The 19590-nt window shown below is 41.6% G+C and overlaps 1 protein-coding gene across 2 annotated transcripts in view; it reads right to left on the bottom strand.

Moving 5' to 3' along the window:
- Nucleotides 1–18535, bottom strand: part of ITGB8 (integrin subunit beta 8) — a 47225-nt gene extending 28690 nt beyond the window's left edge. The window contains exons 1-3 of one of the 2 annotated variants that reach the window (XM_038128071.1): nucleotides 18060–18535; nucleotides 3128–3213; nucleotides 322–496 (exon numbers count right to left, since the gene is read on the bottom strand). In XM_038128071.1, the coding sequence (XP_037983999.1) occupies nucleotides 322–496; nucleotides 3128–3213; nucleotides 18060–18189 (391 nt within the window). In that variant the 5' untranslated portion in view covers nucleotides 18190–18535. Of the gene's footprint in view, nucleotides 1–321; nucleotides 497–3127; nucleotides 3214–17612; nucleotides 18029–18059 lie in introns of those variants that run through there. The other variant, XM_038128072.1, reaches the window with a different exon arrangement.
- Nucleotides 18536–19590: the final 1055 nt, after the last annotated feature.

The raw sequence follows: 19590 nt of genomic DNA, 5'->3' as shown, positions 1-19590 counted from the left end.
AGTTTATACACATGTAAGGCAAAACCGTTAGTGTAAATGGCTAAAGAATCAAGAAACCACATAAGAAAACAGGAAAGTATACTTAAAATTCCCTTTCCACTTATTACTTGCATTATTGCGAGCTGTGTTTGACAGAAACAATTCTTGGTGAAGAAGATACTTGAATATGGGTGCAACACCATCACAGTTCTACAATACAATCCTATTGCATCATTCTTCCAAATAATTATTCCAGATGCCTCTTCACAAAATATCTGTACTTAGAAGTATTGTGGTTTTTAAAAATGTATTATAATATCAATGTGTTAGAGATGACCCAACCTGGACGCAGTTGGACTGAAACTTTTCCTGGTGTCACTTGTGTATTTGTTTCATGGTCACTAGGTATTGTGACATGAACCGTGGGGTTTTCAACCAGATCTGATTGGCAGCCTCTTTTCATTAAGTTGAAAACAGTGTCACAGCGTCCCTTCTGTGTTGTGCCAGCCATGAAATCCTGTTTAATAAGAAACAAAAAAGTACAAAACAATCTGAGCTGAAAAAAACCCTGTACTAACTTCAAAGGATGAAGAAAACCAAAATATTGGTCTTTGAAACAAGAAAATATGCTATAATTGCATAAATTATAGGAAAAGTTTATGAAGCCATATGTTTTTAATAATAGAAATGATGCAATATTTAAATTAGAAATTAAATCTAATGGCCACATTGACCCTTTTCTACACAGAAATTTTTAAAATGAGAAATAGGATCTTGCACAATCAGAATAAGCTGACTTTGGAGAAAAAGGAAATTACACACTGTTATTATGTCACTAAAAACATTCTGTGCCATGCTATGAGCTCGTTTTAGCAAGAAAGCATCATTCCCACAACATCAAAACAAGTTAGTTTTCAGAAGAATCCACTGGTAACGTTACTCAGGATGATATTTAGTAGAACCAGAGGTCAGCTCTAGATTTAGCCAGCCTGAATTTGTCTATCCCACTACACAAAATCCAAAGACCTGCTGAACTACATCATTTCAATTCCCGGAAAGAGGAAACCATGTATAATTACAGGAGTGGACAGTTTAAGATTCCACCAACATAAAAGCCCTTGTAGCAACAGAAAAGTGATGAGCAGAAGGATGATGTCAGAAGCAGTCCATCCTTTGCTGCATTGAAAGAGAAAAGTCAAAAATTGTGCCAAAATGATCCAATTCCTTCCTGACCACTAATCTGATGATTAATATGATTCTGAACATGCAGGAGAAAAAACAACAACAAGAAAAGACAAGATCTTTTGTAGTCTTTCAATGTATTGGTCCATCTGAATCAAAGCTGGAGACCAACCAAACAAAGGACAATCTCTGATCTTTCAGATGCAAATGAGAAAAATAAGCAATCTAAAACACAGCCAACTGTGTATTAGATAATAGATAGTCTTCCAGACCCTGTAAAGACTAGAGAAAGCCCCTGGACAATGAAATATGACAGTCCTTGTCATATTGTATCTTGAACATTGTATCTTGTATCTTGTATATTGATTGTATCTTGTTTTTTAAATTTCAAAGCTTATTTTTGTAGCTAATCTCTGATATATTTTTTGATAACCTTCCTTATAAAAACTAACAGAGACTGCTTTTTAAGTTACTGCTATTTATATGTTCTTTTTAGTGCATACTTTTCAAAAAGCTAGATTTTTAAATTTGTAAAGAATTTAGCTACTCTCATTACCAGTAATGACTAAGAGATTTGTAGTGTTTTCTGAGGTCCACTGTGTGTGGGTATAAATTCAAAGCATCTCAAGAGTTCCTCAGGGCTGATTATCTTATTAAAAAGATTTTTCTCATGAAGCAGGCAGGCTAAGCTGCAGTGCAATATTTCCATCTGTAATAATATGGGTTATGCCATTCCATAACCATGGATGGTGGGTGTGTGAGTGGGCCAGCTATTTAGGGGGTTTGGCAAGGCCCTGGTGTCCATGAACAGATCTCAGGATTGACTTGAGAAGTGAAGCAGGACAAGCAGAGCAGAAGTGAAACTGGCCAAATCCATGTGCCTACTTAGGAGACCTACTGCAGCTCCATAGCACTGGAGAGTAAGCAAATGCTGTTCTGTAATAAAAGCAGATGGAGGAGGATAAAGCTTTGCCCTTTGTAAGACAGGACATGGGGCCAGAATAATGAACACTGTAATCCATTGTGCCATCTACACATGCTAAGCTTCCTCCGGGAAAACAAGCCCTGCATGCCTCTACCCATCCTTAGATTACTTAGCCTTGTACCTTTGGCAGACTAAGTTAATGATTCCAAGACATAATATCTCAGATATTACCAGTGCCTTACACTTCTTATCTCTGCCAGATACACCCAGGAACTTATCTACCCTCTCTGCTAAGCTGAAAGCTACCACTGGTAATTTCCACGTGAGCTTAAAGAGCATACAAGCTTGCGATTGCCAGTGATATTCTTCAAAAGCTTGCTCCTCTGACGTGATTACTCAAAATATGTTATCAACAGGGTTATGTGTTTTCTGTCAAAAAACCCCCAGAAATTCCCATATTTTTACAGTTTGCAAAGTAAGAACAATTTCAGAATAATTCTTGCTACCTAAGATCTATGTTTCGTGCCAAGTCTCAGAACTGATAGTTTCCACTGTCAAAATAAAAAAGCATAATTTTTTCCATTTGTGATAGGATCATAATATAAGGTGAAGTTGGCTTCAACTCCACTGTTAGTACAACCTTTTCCTAAATGCAGTAGACATATGTGTATAGACTTGTTTTCATATATGATAAGGACTTAATACAAAGTACTGATAAGTAATTTTGCTTTTGAAGCCAAAACCTGTTAAAATCTCAAAGCTACTGTAAGTCTGCCAAAGCTGTCTACAAAGCAGATGGAATGCATTAAGAAGGTCTCACTTTATTTAAAATTACTGCAATTTTCCAAATAAAAGATTGCATTTTCTCCTTTGGAAACAAAATGTATTTCACATAATTTCTCAGGTTCTGTCTCTAGGGGTCATTTAAAGATTTTCTTGCTATTTCTCACTATAATTTTCTCAGTTTAAAGGTCTTTATCTTTATAAAGATCAGAAGCAGCTAAAATTTAAAGTCAAATGTAATTAAGCAAAATGCCATACCTCTTGAGCACACCATCCACACTCTGGACCCAAAGCAAGACACTTTGTGCATGTTACCGCATTTGAAGTGGCACATCTGTTTTCCGCTGCAATGAAATACAAACCCAAGCATTCATGATTTATGATGATATGTGAAATTGTAAAATACCTAATTTTAAACCAAGATTTCAAAAATTACTTCTCCAGATTAAGAGTGATGACAATATATTAAAACAGAAGTAAAACAGAACAAAGGCACTGTGGCAAGGAACACAATTTTCTTTTCTCTACAGTCTAGAAATATATGCACAAATTGAATAAACTCCATTCACAATTCACAAGGCCAAATTTTTAAGATCCTGATTTAGAATAATTTTGAAGTGCAAGTTTATCTTTGGCATGTATCTTGCTGATTTACTGCCTAACAGTAAAGAATGTTACTAGGAAGAATTTACTAGGTAGCTTATCATTTCACAGACATTTTCCCTTTAAGTCATTTACACTTGACTGAATTATTCATTATTCACTCCTCATGAAACCCAAAGTATTTTCTCACCTTCTATAAATATTCCCCCTCTGCATATTCATTTTTGCAATGAATAGTTTCCCAGAAGAGGAAGATTTTCTTTTCCAGAAGCAAATAGAAATGAATCCAACACTACATGTGTCACACAGATTGAAGACACATCATTCTGTACCAACAATTGCAAAAATTGTGCCTACTTACATGTCTACCAGCAAAATCCTTTATATCCTTTTCACACCTTTGCTTTATAGATCATTGCTTAAGTTACTACTCTTTCCTATGAAACTTTGGTATTGAGGAGAAGAGTTGGTATTGAGGAGAAGAAGAGTCTTTTCATGGGACTGGGTCAGCTCAGCTTGAATGCCAGCATGAATGTATCCTTTCAGCACGTTGAGCACAAGCCTCTTGCAGACCAGTGCACCTCTAAACAAGACAGAAGTCACCTGCTAAGAGTTATACGGAGGGCACAAAATGCACAGCTCAGTAGTACTGTGTTAACCAACACTGCTTTGTGGGATGTTCAGCATGACATATTAGAAAATATAAAGGGAACCAAATAAATTTAATTTCTGCACACAACAGAAGGTTGCATATGTTAATTGGTCCACTGTGATAGCATGCATCATCATCAAAACAGTTTGATGAAAGGTTTGGTTTTCATCCAAAGTTTTGGTGACATGCACTGTCTCAGATAATTTCCTTCCAAACTGAAATAATAAAGCAAACCATCTTTCTTTTTAGGTAATGAGACAAACTCCTCACTGTGGACAGCTGTATTAGGAAAATATGTACTAAAATACCTTTTTTTAATATTTATTTTGCTGATTTCAGCTGTGGATTCTAAGATGAGATCCTGTATCATATAAACAGCTAGTTTTCAAGAGGTCACTTTGAATGATGGCTGATGCAAAGCACTAATCCCAGCTTGCATGTTATTATTATCAACAACAAATATACCAGTATTAACAAGCCTAGTGCAGCACAATTGCAGCATTATACTGATAATGCATAGATTAGTGGCAATTTAATTAATTTCAAAGGTCAGACTGATATTTCTATTTTGTATCGACTGCTGCTGACAATTTTTGCCATGAAGGCAATGCAAGAAAAAAAAGCATAAATGAAAAGGAGAGCTGCAGGTATGATATAAACAGTAAGTTGAAAAGCAGCCCAGGAAGGTGCTGGAATGCAGGGAAAACTGATTAAAGGGTGTAAGAGGTTGGTAGGGATAAATAAAGAAGGAGTTGCTAAGGAGAAAGAAAAGAAAAAGACAAAATCTGAAGGTTTTTGTTTGGTTTCCTTTTGTTATAAAAACAAGCATAGCAAGTTTTACTTGGATGTGAAATGACAGCAAGATCATTCAGCACTAACACAATAAAACTTTTTTTGTAATTATAAGAAGATAGCAACTGCACTTTATGCAGTTCTTGTTCTGCACTCTGAAAGAGCAGTCCTAGAGGCCATAGAAAATGTTACCACATACTGCAGGAGAGGGAAAAAAGTATGCTGATTTTGGTTAGGTACTGACATGCACAGGGTTGTAAACCTTGCCACAGTTCCCTTTCTAGACAGTATTCATAAAGTGCAAAGACTCAGAATGAAAAGTTATGAAGGAATAAAAGTAAAAGGAATGTAATCGTTCTTGGCACACAAACACCCCTCCCATCTTCAACTGGGTATCAAAGATGGGAGAGATGAAAGGCATAACAAGAACAAGAGAGTGATAAATTCAGTAAAATGTCAAAGGACAAAGAAAAATATAGGTTGCTGATCTGCAGCATAATATTGGTTTTAAGACCACCATGGAACAAAATAGGGAGAAAATTACATGAACTTTGAAGTTACTCATTCAAGTTAATATTCACTGTAAGAGACAGAGCTGTTCTGATAAGAATAAACAGCTGACATGAAAAAATGAGAAACCTGTGTTTCTAGCTATTCAGATAAGGAATAAGGAAGATTAATTCCTAGTCATTGCAATCAGTAAACCAAGTAAGCCACATAATAAGTACAGCCTAATTAATTTCCTGCAATAATATCTGAGACTCCTTTCTTAAGACATATAATCCTATCTGCAAAACACATACTTTAATTTAAATGCCATTGACCACATAACAAAATATTAACACCTTTTTTAATATGCACTTGCTAAAAAAAACCAACAATGTGTCTATGTGCCATTTTCCAGATGCATTGGAAAACTGACTGAAAAATAACTGTCCCATTTTTTTTCTGTGTGGTTAGTTTATTGAATCTATTGAAACTTGATTTAGTTTATTAATACAGCCTGTCTAGTAAAACATAGGGGGGTCTGTGTGCCTTTGCGGACTGCTAAGTCAGAAAAAATATCTTAAAATCCAGTTTCAGTGCAATCACACTAACAAATGAGATATACAGTACTCCTGGATGCAAAACTCTTTGCTGATAACTCTCCAGTCTCAAGAGCTCAATTTTCACAACATAAAGTCACAGACTGGCAATAGAGAAGCTTGGTACCATTGGAAGAAAAAGTTGAAATTTTGTGCTTTTAATAAAGAGAAACCTGAAGAAGTTGAATTAATTTCTTTATTTATTATTCTGTCTACATCACTACTCTGGTTCCCAAGTACATAGTCCATTATAACAGTAACATTTATGGACATGCTTTCATTCATCAAATATTTATTATTTAGTTGTAAACCTACTCTAAAACCATAACTCCTGAAGTATAAACTTTTCAGTAGCTTTAAAAAAATCATGGTAAAGCAAAAAATATTTTTTTATGAGTTGACTTAAAAGAGAACGGAGATTTTTCCTGCCACTTCACCAAAAACAGAGTCCAAACAAGACTGAGTTACTGTTCAGCCAAAGCTAAGGGCTAGTTTCTACTGGCTTAGTTTGAACTGATGTATGCCAAAAGGTATTTTCGATAAGGGCCAAATTCTGAGCTGGGAACTGCACAGGCATATGCATATAATAAAAAGTGCATCAGGTTAAACTACACTTTTCCAGCCTACTCCACAAAATTACAATCATGCTCCAACAACTGCAGCTATTTACAGTGATCACAGGTGTGGCAAGCCTAAACTCTTTGCAACAAGAGGGATCAAGGCAAGACAAACATCCTATATGTTATAATTATATCCTGCCTCCTTATTATAAAAGTAACTTTATCACAATCAGGGTATTTATCTCAGAGATGAAATAGCAATAAAGCACTCTGGCGTCTCAGAGGAGATGTTAAACAGGTTTTCAAACAGACAGCACTTTGTTCAAGTACAGCCAAGAATTTGGATTTGTATCAGCTTCACAGTTGGTACACGCTTGTGCTGCTTTTGGAGGGTGTACCACTTGCTTTCTTAAAAGAGAAAGCCAAAATACAGCTTGCAGCTTATACTCCCTGGTCATGGCCCTCACACTGGTGAACACTCCTTAAGGCAAGCAGATAGGAAAATATCCAGCTTCCACAGAGCTGGTTTTCCTTCAATTGTGGATCTAATCTTGTTCTAGGGCAGCCATCAGCCAGGCTATCCTCCTGCACAGATAATGAATGAGGCCTTCACTCATTCGTGTATAGCCTAATTTATGAGGAAAGCTGCAGCTCTTTTGTAATATACTGCAGTTACTTTCACCTTTCTGTCTTCAGAGCAGAACAACATGATCCTGCAAAGGTGACAGACAGTGGCTGTCCCACCTAACACATGGCTTCCATTCACTCTGGCTGAGCGTGCAGGTACAATGAAAAGCATTATAAAAATGCTACAGAGGAAGGATTATTTTTCCATGATTATTATGTCAGACAGTTACTTGCTCAGATTACAGGAAAGAAATGTGCTTTAACTGCCAATCCTAAAACCCAGTCCTGGAATTAGGGATTTTTCCCCTCTTTTTTTTTTTTTTTTTTTTTTCCCAAACAATAATTCTCTCTGCCTTTTGTGCCATGCCTTAAAAACACACTATGTCATCACTAGATTTTCCAATAAGATTACAAGTTATACCTCAAACTCAGCTTTAAGAGGTATTCAACCTTGCCCAGGAAAGGAGATTTCAGCTTGAATACTGTACACTTTTTATGCTTTATAATAAAATTCTAAGATTACTTGAGAAGAATACCAAACAAATTTTCTTTCCTCTCCTATTTTTTCCATTATATATGGGATTTGTTAATTTGTTTCACTTCATCATTAACTTTTGGGCACTTTAGTTTCACTATTCAGACAGAAAGAAGCTAAGCTGCACACTGATTTTAAAATGTTTTTTGCCAGCAACAAAAGAAGCAGTAAACTAAAACTCTGCATGGCAGAGGCATGTTTTTGCTAAGAAAATAAAGATGTGTAAAAGAAAGGTGCAAAACACTAATAAATTTTGAACTCTCAAAAAATACTTCAGTAAACTTGGCACATGAGTAAAAACACCTTTCTGAACAAACAAACAAGATAAAAAACCCTCCAAACCAAACAAATGAACTTTTACAGTGTTCCTAATAGGAAAAATGGAACTGGAAGAGATAAACCATAATGTGGTTACAGAAATGGTAAGAGGCAGAGGTGAGAATCGAATAAGAAGTCTTTGCACATCTAAATAAATGCAGTGAAAAGAATCACTAGTGAACAAGTCCTGATAACTGATAGGGACTTCCCATTCCTAACTTTGCCAATATACCCCCTGCCCCCCCCCCCCCCCCAACCCCCTGAGAGTTTTGGGGTTCCCAAATTAATCTGCATTACCTTATGAAGACAGTACCTTTTAAATATGAGGGTCATTAGTGACAGCTACAGAGGTGATTTAAAAGCCATTAAAATTCAAAGCAATGCAGAAGTCTGCCCTGCATGAGTTTGTGCCTTTGCAAAGCACACAGGAAAAACCACCAAAATCTTCCTTTTTTGCACATTGTGCAAGGTCTGAGTGATGTCACTGGAGACAGCTGACACTGGATTTCAGCTGAACAGCACAGAAAAAAGGGGAGGACACCTCTGTCAACACAGCATTGGGAAAGCCCTGGCAGAAAACGACAGTCACAGCTGATGCTGGAGGATAGAAAATGCTTTGTAAGTCTGCTCTGTAAAGGCACATTGACATGGAGGTCCCAGAAAGTGAATGGACACTTCTGTAAATAGATAAGGATATTCATATTAGGCTTTGAGCCAATTATATAAGGCTCAATAAGGGGAAGTGCTGGGTTCAGCATTTCAGTCAGAGCAACCTCATGTGGCACTACAGGCTGGGGGGAAAAGGGGCTGGAAAGCTGCTAGTGAAAAAGACATTGAGGTTCTAGAGCCTGCCCAGAGAAGGGCAAGGGAGCTGGGGAAGGGTCTGGCACAAGTCTTATGAGGAGCAGCTGAGGGAGCTGGAGTGGTTTAGTCTAGAGAAACGGAGGCTCAGGCATGGTGGGGACCTTATCACGCTCTACAATTACCTGAAAAGGATATTGCAGCAAGGTGGGGGTTAGCCTCTTATGCCAGCTAACAAGCAATAAGACAAAAGGAAATGGCCTCAAGTTGTGCCAGGGAAGGTTTAGATTGGATATCAGGAAAAATATCTTCACTGAAAGGGCTATCAAGCCTTGCAACAGGCTGCCCAGGGAAATGGTGGAGTCACCATCCCCTGGAGGTATTTAAAAGACATGCAGATGTGATGCTGAGGAACATGTTTTAGTAGTGGACCTGTGCTGGGTTAACGGATGAGAATCTTCAGGGTCTTCTCCAGCCTAAATGATGCTATGATTCAAGGAGATACTCCTGAGATTCTCTGAGCCTACCTGTGTCTTTCTTATCCTCATCTCTCTGAAAAGTTCTAGCACTTACATGAAGGTTGCACATTGTTCAAGATGAAGACTTGGAGAACATAAGCCTCAGACAGATGCATAGCAACCCAAGTTTTTCATGTATATATAGCATTTGAAGATTTTTTTTTTCCAGAAAGATGTATATAACAGCATTTTCTAAAAGGTACTACCCATTGTAGCTACTGATATCACAGTTAGGACTCAAAAACACAACATTCAAACCACAGCCTCAGACATGGCCTTGACTATGAGAGACAGCTATTGACTACTCCAGTCTCTTTGTTCCCAAGCCACAATACAGAATGAAAACAAGCAGTGCAACCTTGAAATTTTTTACAACACAATTTTTGTTTCTTGGCCAACTTTACTTGTAGCCTCTCCTTTCTATGAAACTTCCTGCTTTTCTGGGAGATGGTTACATTTTGTTGATGCAATTCATGCCTGCAAACAATGAGTCAAAGACTACTTGGCTTCAGAAACTAACCTATCCTGTCTCTTGCAAATAAAAACACACAGGAAAATTTACTAGGATCACATCATTAGAACAGACTAATTTCCCACAGTCGTAAAAACTAATGCCTCTATGGCACAGGTTCGATGGTTCTGTTTGCACAGCTTTACACCAATAAAAATGCAAAGCATGTGGAACCAGAGAGCTTAGAATGTTGTTTTTGGTTTGTTTTTTTTTTAATCCCTTGATTTCAAGGAAATGTCAAGATGTGTGGAGTTGTGTTAATTCTCTTTCCTAGGATGGAACATGGACATAGGAATTATTGTACTCCAGTCATCTGCAGCTGCTAGAAGCTCCCTCGGAGTTGACCAGCTTGAATACAGCCATGCTGCTTCAGCAAAGCCTGGAATGGCTACTGCCATATATCACTGCTAATTCAATTTCTTTTCTATTAGTAAGCACTGCTAGCAGGTAGCCCATCAACAGCCCAGAATGGTCAGTACTTTCCTGTGTATAAAGTCTTACCTAATTAGGAGGTCATCATGGTTATAAAGGTAGAGAAAAAAATGACTATTTTCTGCCTGCTTAAGAAGATCAACCTTGAATAAAAGACAAGCCCAAGCTTTATCTCCCACCATCTTCTATAGCTCTACCTCCGCAAACCAGGCCTTCAACCCCTAATTGCTTCTCTAAAGTACCCTTTTATTGCATGTCTAATCATCACCAAATTGCTGTTTTCTGCCCTACAGGAGCATGACCTCATCCTGGCACTGTCTCTTCATTCACACACCCAGCAGCAGAGCAGAGGATCGGCAACTGCTAATAGCTCAGGGCTATTTCTTCCCACACAGTGTCACTAAAGACAACCTGATAGATTCTTAGTCCATAGCAATGCAAACAGCTTATTTCACTCTCTTTTATCTGCATACATGGTGGTTTGAAACAAACTTATTCTGCATTCCAGATCGAAATTCCCAAAGCTGACAACCTAGGGGAACAAGTCCTTCAGTTCTGAACACAAAATGATAAACTGAATTGTGCTTTTACAGAAGATTTTCCTGAAACAACCCAAAATCTGTGCACGTGTGGATTAGGGAGACAGGTCAGAGTTAAAACAAAACGTTGAACATACATAGTTTACATTTGCAATGAGAAAACCTCAAGAATATGAAATAAAAGCTAGTACTGGTATCAGAGAGGATAACCACCACTCCCTAAGGATTTGTATGTAGTCCACAAGATGGGGAGGAGCATTTATTCAAGAGGGCTATTTAAAAAATGTTACTGTTTTCTAGAATACCAAGTCTATGGTATTTGTTATTTCAGTAATTTGCTTTTCAATAGGATTTTCAATCTCCAAAGATGGTAATTGTCCCTGAGACAAATTGGTAAAAGATTTTCTGGGATTTTTTTCATAATTAAAAACCTCAAAGCCCAACCCACCTGTCCAGGAACAGAAACTGGCCGACCTCTATTTTAGGTTTAGCCTGTTAAATTTTGTAATTTGGGGATAAAGATTACACAAACATGACAGTGAGCTGTAAAATATGCAGACTCACAAACTAATTATAAGTAAACTACAGGTGCACACAGACTGTTTGAATGCAAGCTTCTTCTGCTCTTTCAAGGAAGTATTCACATTTGTGTAGGGTCTGCAGGTGCAGCTTAAATGCTCTCTAAGGGACAGACTTCAAACGTGTAAATTCTAGGCTTTAAACAGGTAGTGGTTTACTTAATGTTCCGAAGTAATGCCACAACATTTTAACAGCAAAATGCACTCCAACAATTTTGCTTGGCTTGGAAGAGCCTGCTTGCTGATGTCATTAGTTTTATTTAGTTACTCTGTGCCATTTGTGCCATTGTGTAAGTTGTTACAAGTTTCCTTATTTCCTGGTAGTCTTGTTTGAACAAAAAGATGGGAACTTGGTTGTTTCTGGGAAGAAGCTCCCATCTGAGAGAAGCAAGTTGTCCTCAGCACAGTACTAAACCTTTCCACCCTGCAGAGATAAGATGGAAATAAACTGTCCTCTCAAGTATAGAACAAATAGAATTCACTTAGCCTAATTCCCTTGAACATAGAGAAGGAACAGAATTTATTTTGGAAAGGGCAGCTACTGGTTTAATCAGAGTTGGACTACTTTTGTGATGCTACCATACATCATACAGCTGTATTCATAACGCTGCTACAACTGCAAAACACCAAAAATACTAAAGTCTTCAATATCTGAACCCAATGAACTACTGCTGCTAACAACCTAACTCCCAAATCAGTGGGCAGAGAAGAGGCCTGAAGTAAAATGAAAATCAAACATCCAGGAACATCATTCGACCCGCCTAAAGCTACAGAAATTTCTTTCTCCAATAATCATAGTTAAAATATTTGTCTCAGCATCTTTCGATGACCATAAATACTTCAGACTCATTATTATTGTCACCATGGGTAAATACCAAGAAGTTACCACAGGCATATGACAATGAAGTCATGGGAAGCAGAGAAACATATAAAGAAAAAAGTCAGTTATAAGCTTTGCAAAGTTTTCAATTTAGGCCAATTTAGCCTCAGCTAGAAGTTGCTTTTTTGGCAGCTTTCTCATGCTGTAAATTCTGATCATCCTGAAACACTTACATTTTGCCCAAGGGGTTATTCTTGTTCTGCCACCAGAACAAGGGGGAATCCTGAATGGCTGGCAAGAAGGTTACTTTTCTTCTTGGAGAAAGGTTCCATTACAGTGTACAGTGAACTAATTCATTAGAGCCCCACTTCCTTCCCAAAAGTTAAATAGCCCAAGTCCATTTATGTAAACTGCCAAAGGAAAAAAAATTAATGAAGTTCAAGTACTTAGAAAAGAATAACAGGCCATATCCTACTTTGTCCATCAAAAATTATGTTTGCTTAAGCAGGTGAGAAATAATTATTACATCTTTCCACAGGTTAGTCAGAAGTCAGCAATTAGTAGATGAGATCCAGGAACTTTGAAAACAAGATTTCACTGAAAAAGAGGATACAAGTAGAATGAGAAGCACCGAGGCCTTAAGAATTTTATTGAAAAAAAACCCAAAACACAGAAAGTTTATTAACAAAATGGAAACTATATCCTTCACCAGTTTTCTGTTTTCAGTAAATTCATCACAATAAGTCAAATTTATACCAAGATGTCTGGATTACCAGTTACAGTAAAAGCTCTAAATAATTCACATTTATAAGTTTTGAAAATATAACATATGATTTGAGTGCCATTTATGTATTTTAAGAACACTAAACAAACTTTAAAGGTCAGAACACCAAGCTATTCCACTTGTTCTTCTTATTCTGACAGAACTCATTAAATCCCAATCACTGCCTTAGATACACCTATCCCGATCTAAAAAAGTACACTTTTTCTATATTCAGTTTTTAAAATATACATTGTTGAAAAAAAATCATGTAGGTAATGTAGATTTAATTCATACATTAAAGTTAAGGTTTCTTTCATCAGATCTAGTCACAGAGTCATAGGATTGAATCAGAGTAATTTAGGCTGGAAAGGACTGCTAAGAGCACGTAGATCAGCATGTAACCCAATACTACCAAGTCCACCACTAATCCTCTACATTGATATGTATTTACATGAAAAACTTGAGTTTATATGCACCTGTCTGATGCTTCTTTTCTTTGAGTTTTTGTCCTGAATGATTCCACCTTCATATAAGTGAGAGAACTTTTCAGAGATGAGGATAAGAAAGGCACATGTAGGCTCAGGAGTACATCCTTGAATCATAGCATCATTTAGGCTGGAAAAGATCCTTTAAATCCTCTGGTCCAACTGTTAACTGTTATTAAAAAGTCTTGATAAATATCAGCAGCCCATGACAACTTACACAATTTGTAAATAAAATATCTTCCAGTTTTCTTCTCCTATGGTAATTAGTAACTAGTTCTAATTGTTCCAAACTCAAGACAAAACATGGACAAGTCATTACAAATTCTTCATAGGGATTTGAAAAATATTACCAGCATTTAAGTGCTCTATAAACTATAAGGAAGGATATAATCTGACATTTTAATGTCCGCTTGTGGAATGGGGGTCATTTAATGAAGATTTTCTTTAGCTTCCATGAAGTTCACATTCTGACATCTTTCCAATGGTCTGGAGAAGTAAATTAAACTTAGATTGTATGGAAAAACAAATTTATTTATTTAGGCCTCTTGACTATTGGGGCCTAATTTTTGCTTTCTCAGTTGTTGCAGTTCCAGTCTTTGAAAGTTCAAAGGCCCAAAAAGAAGCAACTGGCTCTTCAAACTGTTGAGAGTATTTCTGATGCATGAAATCTTCAGACTGCCTTAACAACTTTCCTCAGCAACAGCATATCCAAAATAACAGAGGCAACCTTTCCAGAGCATCAAGAGTATGGTTATTGCTCTTCTAGTTCATAAACTGTCCCTCTCCTCTCTTTTCCTAGCCTCATGTCAAACACCTGTAGCATGAAAACATTGTAAACACTACACGTGCAACTATGAGTTTCATTCAACTTGTAAAAAACCATAAAATAAACATCTTACCCCCAAAGAGACATGAAATTGCAACAGATTATGAGAAGTGTGCAATTTGCAAAGCAAATGTATGCATGTCATTGGCAAAATATGCTCCTTGAGCAATGCGCACGTAAACAAACCTCTCCCTCACTATTCCTCAGAACTGCAACTTACAGCCTGCTCAAACACCCAGGTTGTTTTTCCCCAGTGGCTGGTTCCTGAAGGTTCCCAAAAGGTTGGCTTTCCCAAAGGTGGTCCATTAGCCCTAGGGAGCAGATCACCCACGCAGACTCAGGAAATGAAAAATGGGTTTTCTCTTCTTCTTGGATTGTTTTAAGCCTCAGGAAAAGCCCAACTGGCTCAGCGCTGGGTATTCTATATAACTCAGCTTCTTCCACTGAGTCTCATTAGAAAATGGGCTGCATGGGTACACAAGAGAATTAACAGACAAAAGCCAATTAAAGCTATCATGATGTATCTTTTATTTCAGACTTCTTTGTGTGCTTGTGCGTGTGTCATGGGACATTTCCTGATCACCTCTCCTCAAAAACTTCCATGGGTAGTTTGAATAGTTTTTCTTATTCCTTTGAGAAGTAACACGAGTAATGGTTTATGAAACTTTCTCACTAGAGGGATCACATGGAAATCTGATGTGACAAGGCTGGCAAAGGACCAAAGACGTTGATGGGAGAAAATTAATGAATCAAAAGTCATGCTATTGGCATAAATCAATTAACAACTGACCCCTTCCTGATCACAGATCCCCCACTTTCCCCAGTGGTCTTTCCAAATCACACTCTCAAGAAGACTGAAAGTACAAACTTTTAAAGTTGCTATTTAAAGAAACCTGTCAACCACAACTATATAAGAGAATGGCTGAGTGACTGTTGTCCAACTTTTAGTTCAGAGATAGAAGATTTTCATTCCATCCCATCGCTGTTTGCACATCACAAGTACACTCTGTTTACTTGAGCTTCATAGAGGAATAACTCCCTGGATATTTTGCAAGGCACCAAATACCTTAGTTTTCAGATTTTAATATTAGTTATAACTGGTTTTGGGACACTGTGGAGATTTGAACCAATGTCATCTATTAACCCTGACCAATCAGTCATTCTTCAGTACTTAAGCCCCACATAACCCATGTGCTTATAGTGCAGGTAAAAAATAGTTTCAGCAGTTGGTTTCTGAACAAGGCAAGGGAACTGTCTTCACTGAAGTGAGCACTTACTCAGCTGGTTAGCACGGTGCATACACATGCTCTTGCTGTAGAATCCAGCTTTTATTCAGTTCACTGGTTTACACCTTTAGGAGTTTGTCAGGTTTAATGCTCAAACATAAATGTAGGGATCTGAAGAAATCCCTACAGAACTAGCTTGATTCTTACGTCAGGTATTTGTTATAATTGGCTTACTGAACTGCAAATTTCCTTTTGGTGAGACTTATTGAACAAGGGACTCTTTGTAGAAGGCAGCAACACTACTCTTTTTATCTGAACTTACAGAACCCGTAATTTGGGAATTGCAAATTTACAGCATTGTGAGATTTCCTTTTGCCCTCCTTGTAACTTCAAACCCTGTGCCAAATTCTACCTATACTTATCCCCAAGCAATGACTCACATCTCAAACTGCAGTTTGCAGAACAAAGGTAGTGCCAAGCTCTCAAAGGTAACTCAGGTAGTGTCAAGCTGTCAAGTGTCTAATTTTTCAATTAGAAGAGCCACAAATGCTCCAACAAGAATGAAATAAATTTGAGTTCCGTGCACATTTCATATTAATTCCAATCTCTTTTAGAACTGGAGATTCAGTGCAACAGATATGCAGGTTCTGCCAACTCTACCAATAAATAAACTGGACTTGCTGATGGCACAGGAACAGCACGATGCTTTTCTCCATGCCCAGCACTGTCGATGCAGGAGAAAAGAGGAGTGGCTGCTTGAACAAAGCCATGCTGCCAAATATCTGTACATGGAGCTGCTGCCCAGTCTCTCTCAAAGCAGCCTGCAGACATTCAAAGAATCCAGGTGGTGCTGCACTGGCTATCACAGCCAAATGTAAAAATCACAAATAACATTAATATAAACAAAAAAATTCACGTGTTCATTCACAGAGAAACAAAACAATAACACTCTTCGTGCTTCAACTGCGGCTGTAGCCTGTAAAGTGATTATGTATGAAGGAAAGAATTCAGTGTGCCTTTCAGCTTTCATGAATTAGCAGAGGTTTCAAATGAAAAGGAAAAAACAAGGTCTATGTGAGTTACAGCCTGCCCAATCTGAGAGCTGTTGTCACAATAAACACACAACCCATGACGCATCGCCCATATATATTTTCACTATGAAGCACAACAAAGACAGCAAGCATCCTTTGGCACAAAAGCCCCATGCACAACCTCCCCCCTGTGGCATTCTGTTCTGATGCATAATTTGCACTAGTGTGTACTCAGGAACTACACTCATGAGCAAGCACAACACTGCATTCAGGCACAGAACCATCCTTTTCATAAAGTTTCAATTAGCCTTTCAACTCAATTGCACTGCATAAAAAAATAGTCTGGGATACTACATACAAGATGCCATGTTTCATAAGAAATTTAATAATATATTTTATTTTTCCTATTGACATTTAGTTTGGTTCTGAATTCAAAGTACGAAGCCAAGAAAGTAAAATAAATTATCCTATGAAAGTTAACAAATTATTCCATTGTTTTTAATAGCACTGGGCAAATCCTACTGAATTAGGCATGAATTTGTCACATATGCAATAAAGAACTTAAGACTAATACATTGTTCCCATTGTAAATCTTAGTTTCAGAGGTTACATGTTAACATTTTAAATCAGCTCCAGGCTTTAACTGGGAAATGCCAATTATTCCACAAGCAGAAAAAAACCACAGAAAGATGACTGACAACCAGATCTGCTTTTATGATCCATGCTAGCTAAATAAGATCCTTAATGAAATACTAGACTAACCTGCTTGCTCTGTCAACTGCTGCACTATATAAGGTACATTTGCCCAAACTCCCCTCAGCCTGCACACACTAAAACTGATGCTGGGGGCTTTGGGAAGCAATTCCACAACGTGAGTGGTTACCCACATTTACCAGAGCCTTTTTCACCCGAGAACCATAGCTCCCGGGGAACTGTCAACATGCACGTTATCCCAAGGTAAACAGAAGACAATCTTCTCGTAGCTCTATCCCTATTTAACCCTGCCACTGCATGCCATATAAACGTAAAACCGAGTGTTACCATCCCCAAGAACTGTCCATCCCTAGCTCGGGTCCCCCGGGCGGGTCCGCGTGCCGCTTTACGGAGGGTGCACTTCAGGACCCGCAGCACCCTGGAGCGCGATAGTCCCGCCGGCTCCCCGGGAGCTACCACGGCTCCCTAAAGGCGGGACGCCCTCGGCGTCGGCAGTTAAATCACGGGCTGGCCCTGGCGATGCGAGGTCTGCTCAGGAGCCGGCCGCTCCAGCCCGGCTCTCGCTGCAGGTACCGTCCGCCCGCCAGCTCGGCCCGCCCGGCCGGCGAGTGCCGGTGGCGCCGGGCGGTCCCAGCTGTCAGCGCTGTGCCCCAAGGCAGCTGCCGGGCCCGAGCAAGCCCCCCAGCCCCGCACCACCCCGTGCCAGAACCAAACCCAGCCACAGCCCCAACCAGCCGGGGCACGGCGAGCAGCCCCAGGCGCTCGGACACTTACAGCGCTGGCAGAGTCCCGGCACGGCCGCCAGCAGCCGGGCCGCCCCGAGGAAGGCTCCGGGGCCGCGCTGGCACCTGGGCACGGAGACGATCCCCGCGGTGAGGCACGCCAGCAGCGGCACCCACATCATGCGCCGCGGCCGGCACTGCTCCCGCTCCCTCGCCCTCTTCTCGGGGCCGTGTCTCGGCGCCGCGGCGCGCTCAGTCCCGGCCCCCGCGGGGGCGGCGGCGGCGGGGCCGGGGGAGGGGCGGCGGCGGGCCCGGCACAGGTAGGGTGCTCGGAGGGGCGGGCGGGGGCCGCCGCATCTCGGGGGCAGCGCCTGCCGCGCCCCCGCGCCCCGCCAGGACCGGCCCTCTCTCGGCGGCAGAGGGGCCCCGGCCGAGCGCGGAGCTTGGCTCCCTCCATCCGCCTCCAGCCCGGCGGGCCAGGGGCGCCTCGCCGCCCGCGCTGCCTGGGGGGCGCGGGGAGGCTCCTGGCACCGCGCGGGGAGCGGCGGCGGCGGCGGCGGCGGCGCCGCACCTCCCTCGGGCGAAGAGGGCGGCTGCCGGGGGGGGCGGGGACGGCCGCCCCCTGCCCGCCCCCGCCGGGGCCAGGTGGGCGCTGCCCGCCGCCGTCCCGAGGCGCCGCCGGGGCCGCCTCTCTGCGCCGGGGGGACGGGGCCTGCTGAGGATGGGGAAGGGAAGGCAGGAGACCGCGGCCGGCGGCGCTGCGCGGCGCTGTCCGGCCCCAGCGCGGAGGGTGCGCGCCGCGCCCGCGGGTCCCCGCAGGTTGCCAGGAGACGGCAGCGAGGCAGGTTCCGCGGGCGGGAGTGCGGGGGCGGGCCCGGCGGTGAAGTCACTGCTCCCGCTCGCGCCTTTGTTCGGCGGCGGCGGCTTCGGTCGCGGCTCCCCGAGCTCAGCACGGCCGCTGCCCCCGGGCGGGGAGGCGAGCGAAGGCCGCGGGCAGAGCGCTGCGCCGCCGGCCCCCGCCGCACCTCGCCCGCCGCTTTGGCCCTGTGGCAGCCGCTCCGCCCCGCCCCGCCGGCTGGGCCGGCCTTCGCTCCGTGTGACCCTAGCGCCGCTTGCTTGTACGACCCTCGCCGTCTGCACCTCCGTAACCCGCGGCGCTGCCCACCGGCTCCAGGAACGCCGCCGTTTCCCCCGAGCCGTCCCGCCGGCAGCAGCGCGCCGGCCCCTGGTGCGGCCGGCAAAACTTCACTACCTCAAACCACCTCCCGTCCTTTACCGCCCTCCCCGAATGATTTCTGCCCGGAGTTTCCGGGCCTCCGGGCGCAGTGGGAGTAACGCAAAGGTTAACCATGTCCGGAAAGTACCGCGCCGTGCGGGCCAGGAAAGCCCCACCGGGCCAAGGTGTGACCTCGGCCGCCGCCCCGCCCGGCCCGGCTCCGCTCCCGGAGGAGCTCCCTGCAGCTCCTGTCCCTGTGCTCCTCTGGAGGGCTCCGCTCCCCGCAGAGGCTGTGGGCGGAGGAGTTTTCCCGGCAGGTAAAACCCACCTGGGCAACTCGCCCTGTCACACGCCGGTGGCCGGGCCC

Source organism: Motacilla alba, chromosome 2 (genome assembly GCF_015832195.1).
Source record: "Motacilla alba alba isolate MOTALB_02 chromosome 2, Motacilla_alba_V1.0_pri, whole genome shotgun sequence".
Lineage (NCBI taxonomy): Eukaryota > Metazoa > Chordata > Aves > Passeriformes > Motacillidae > Motacilla > Motacilla alba.
This window is presented reverse-complemented; position numbering and strand designations above follow the sequence as displayed.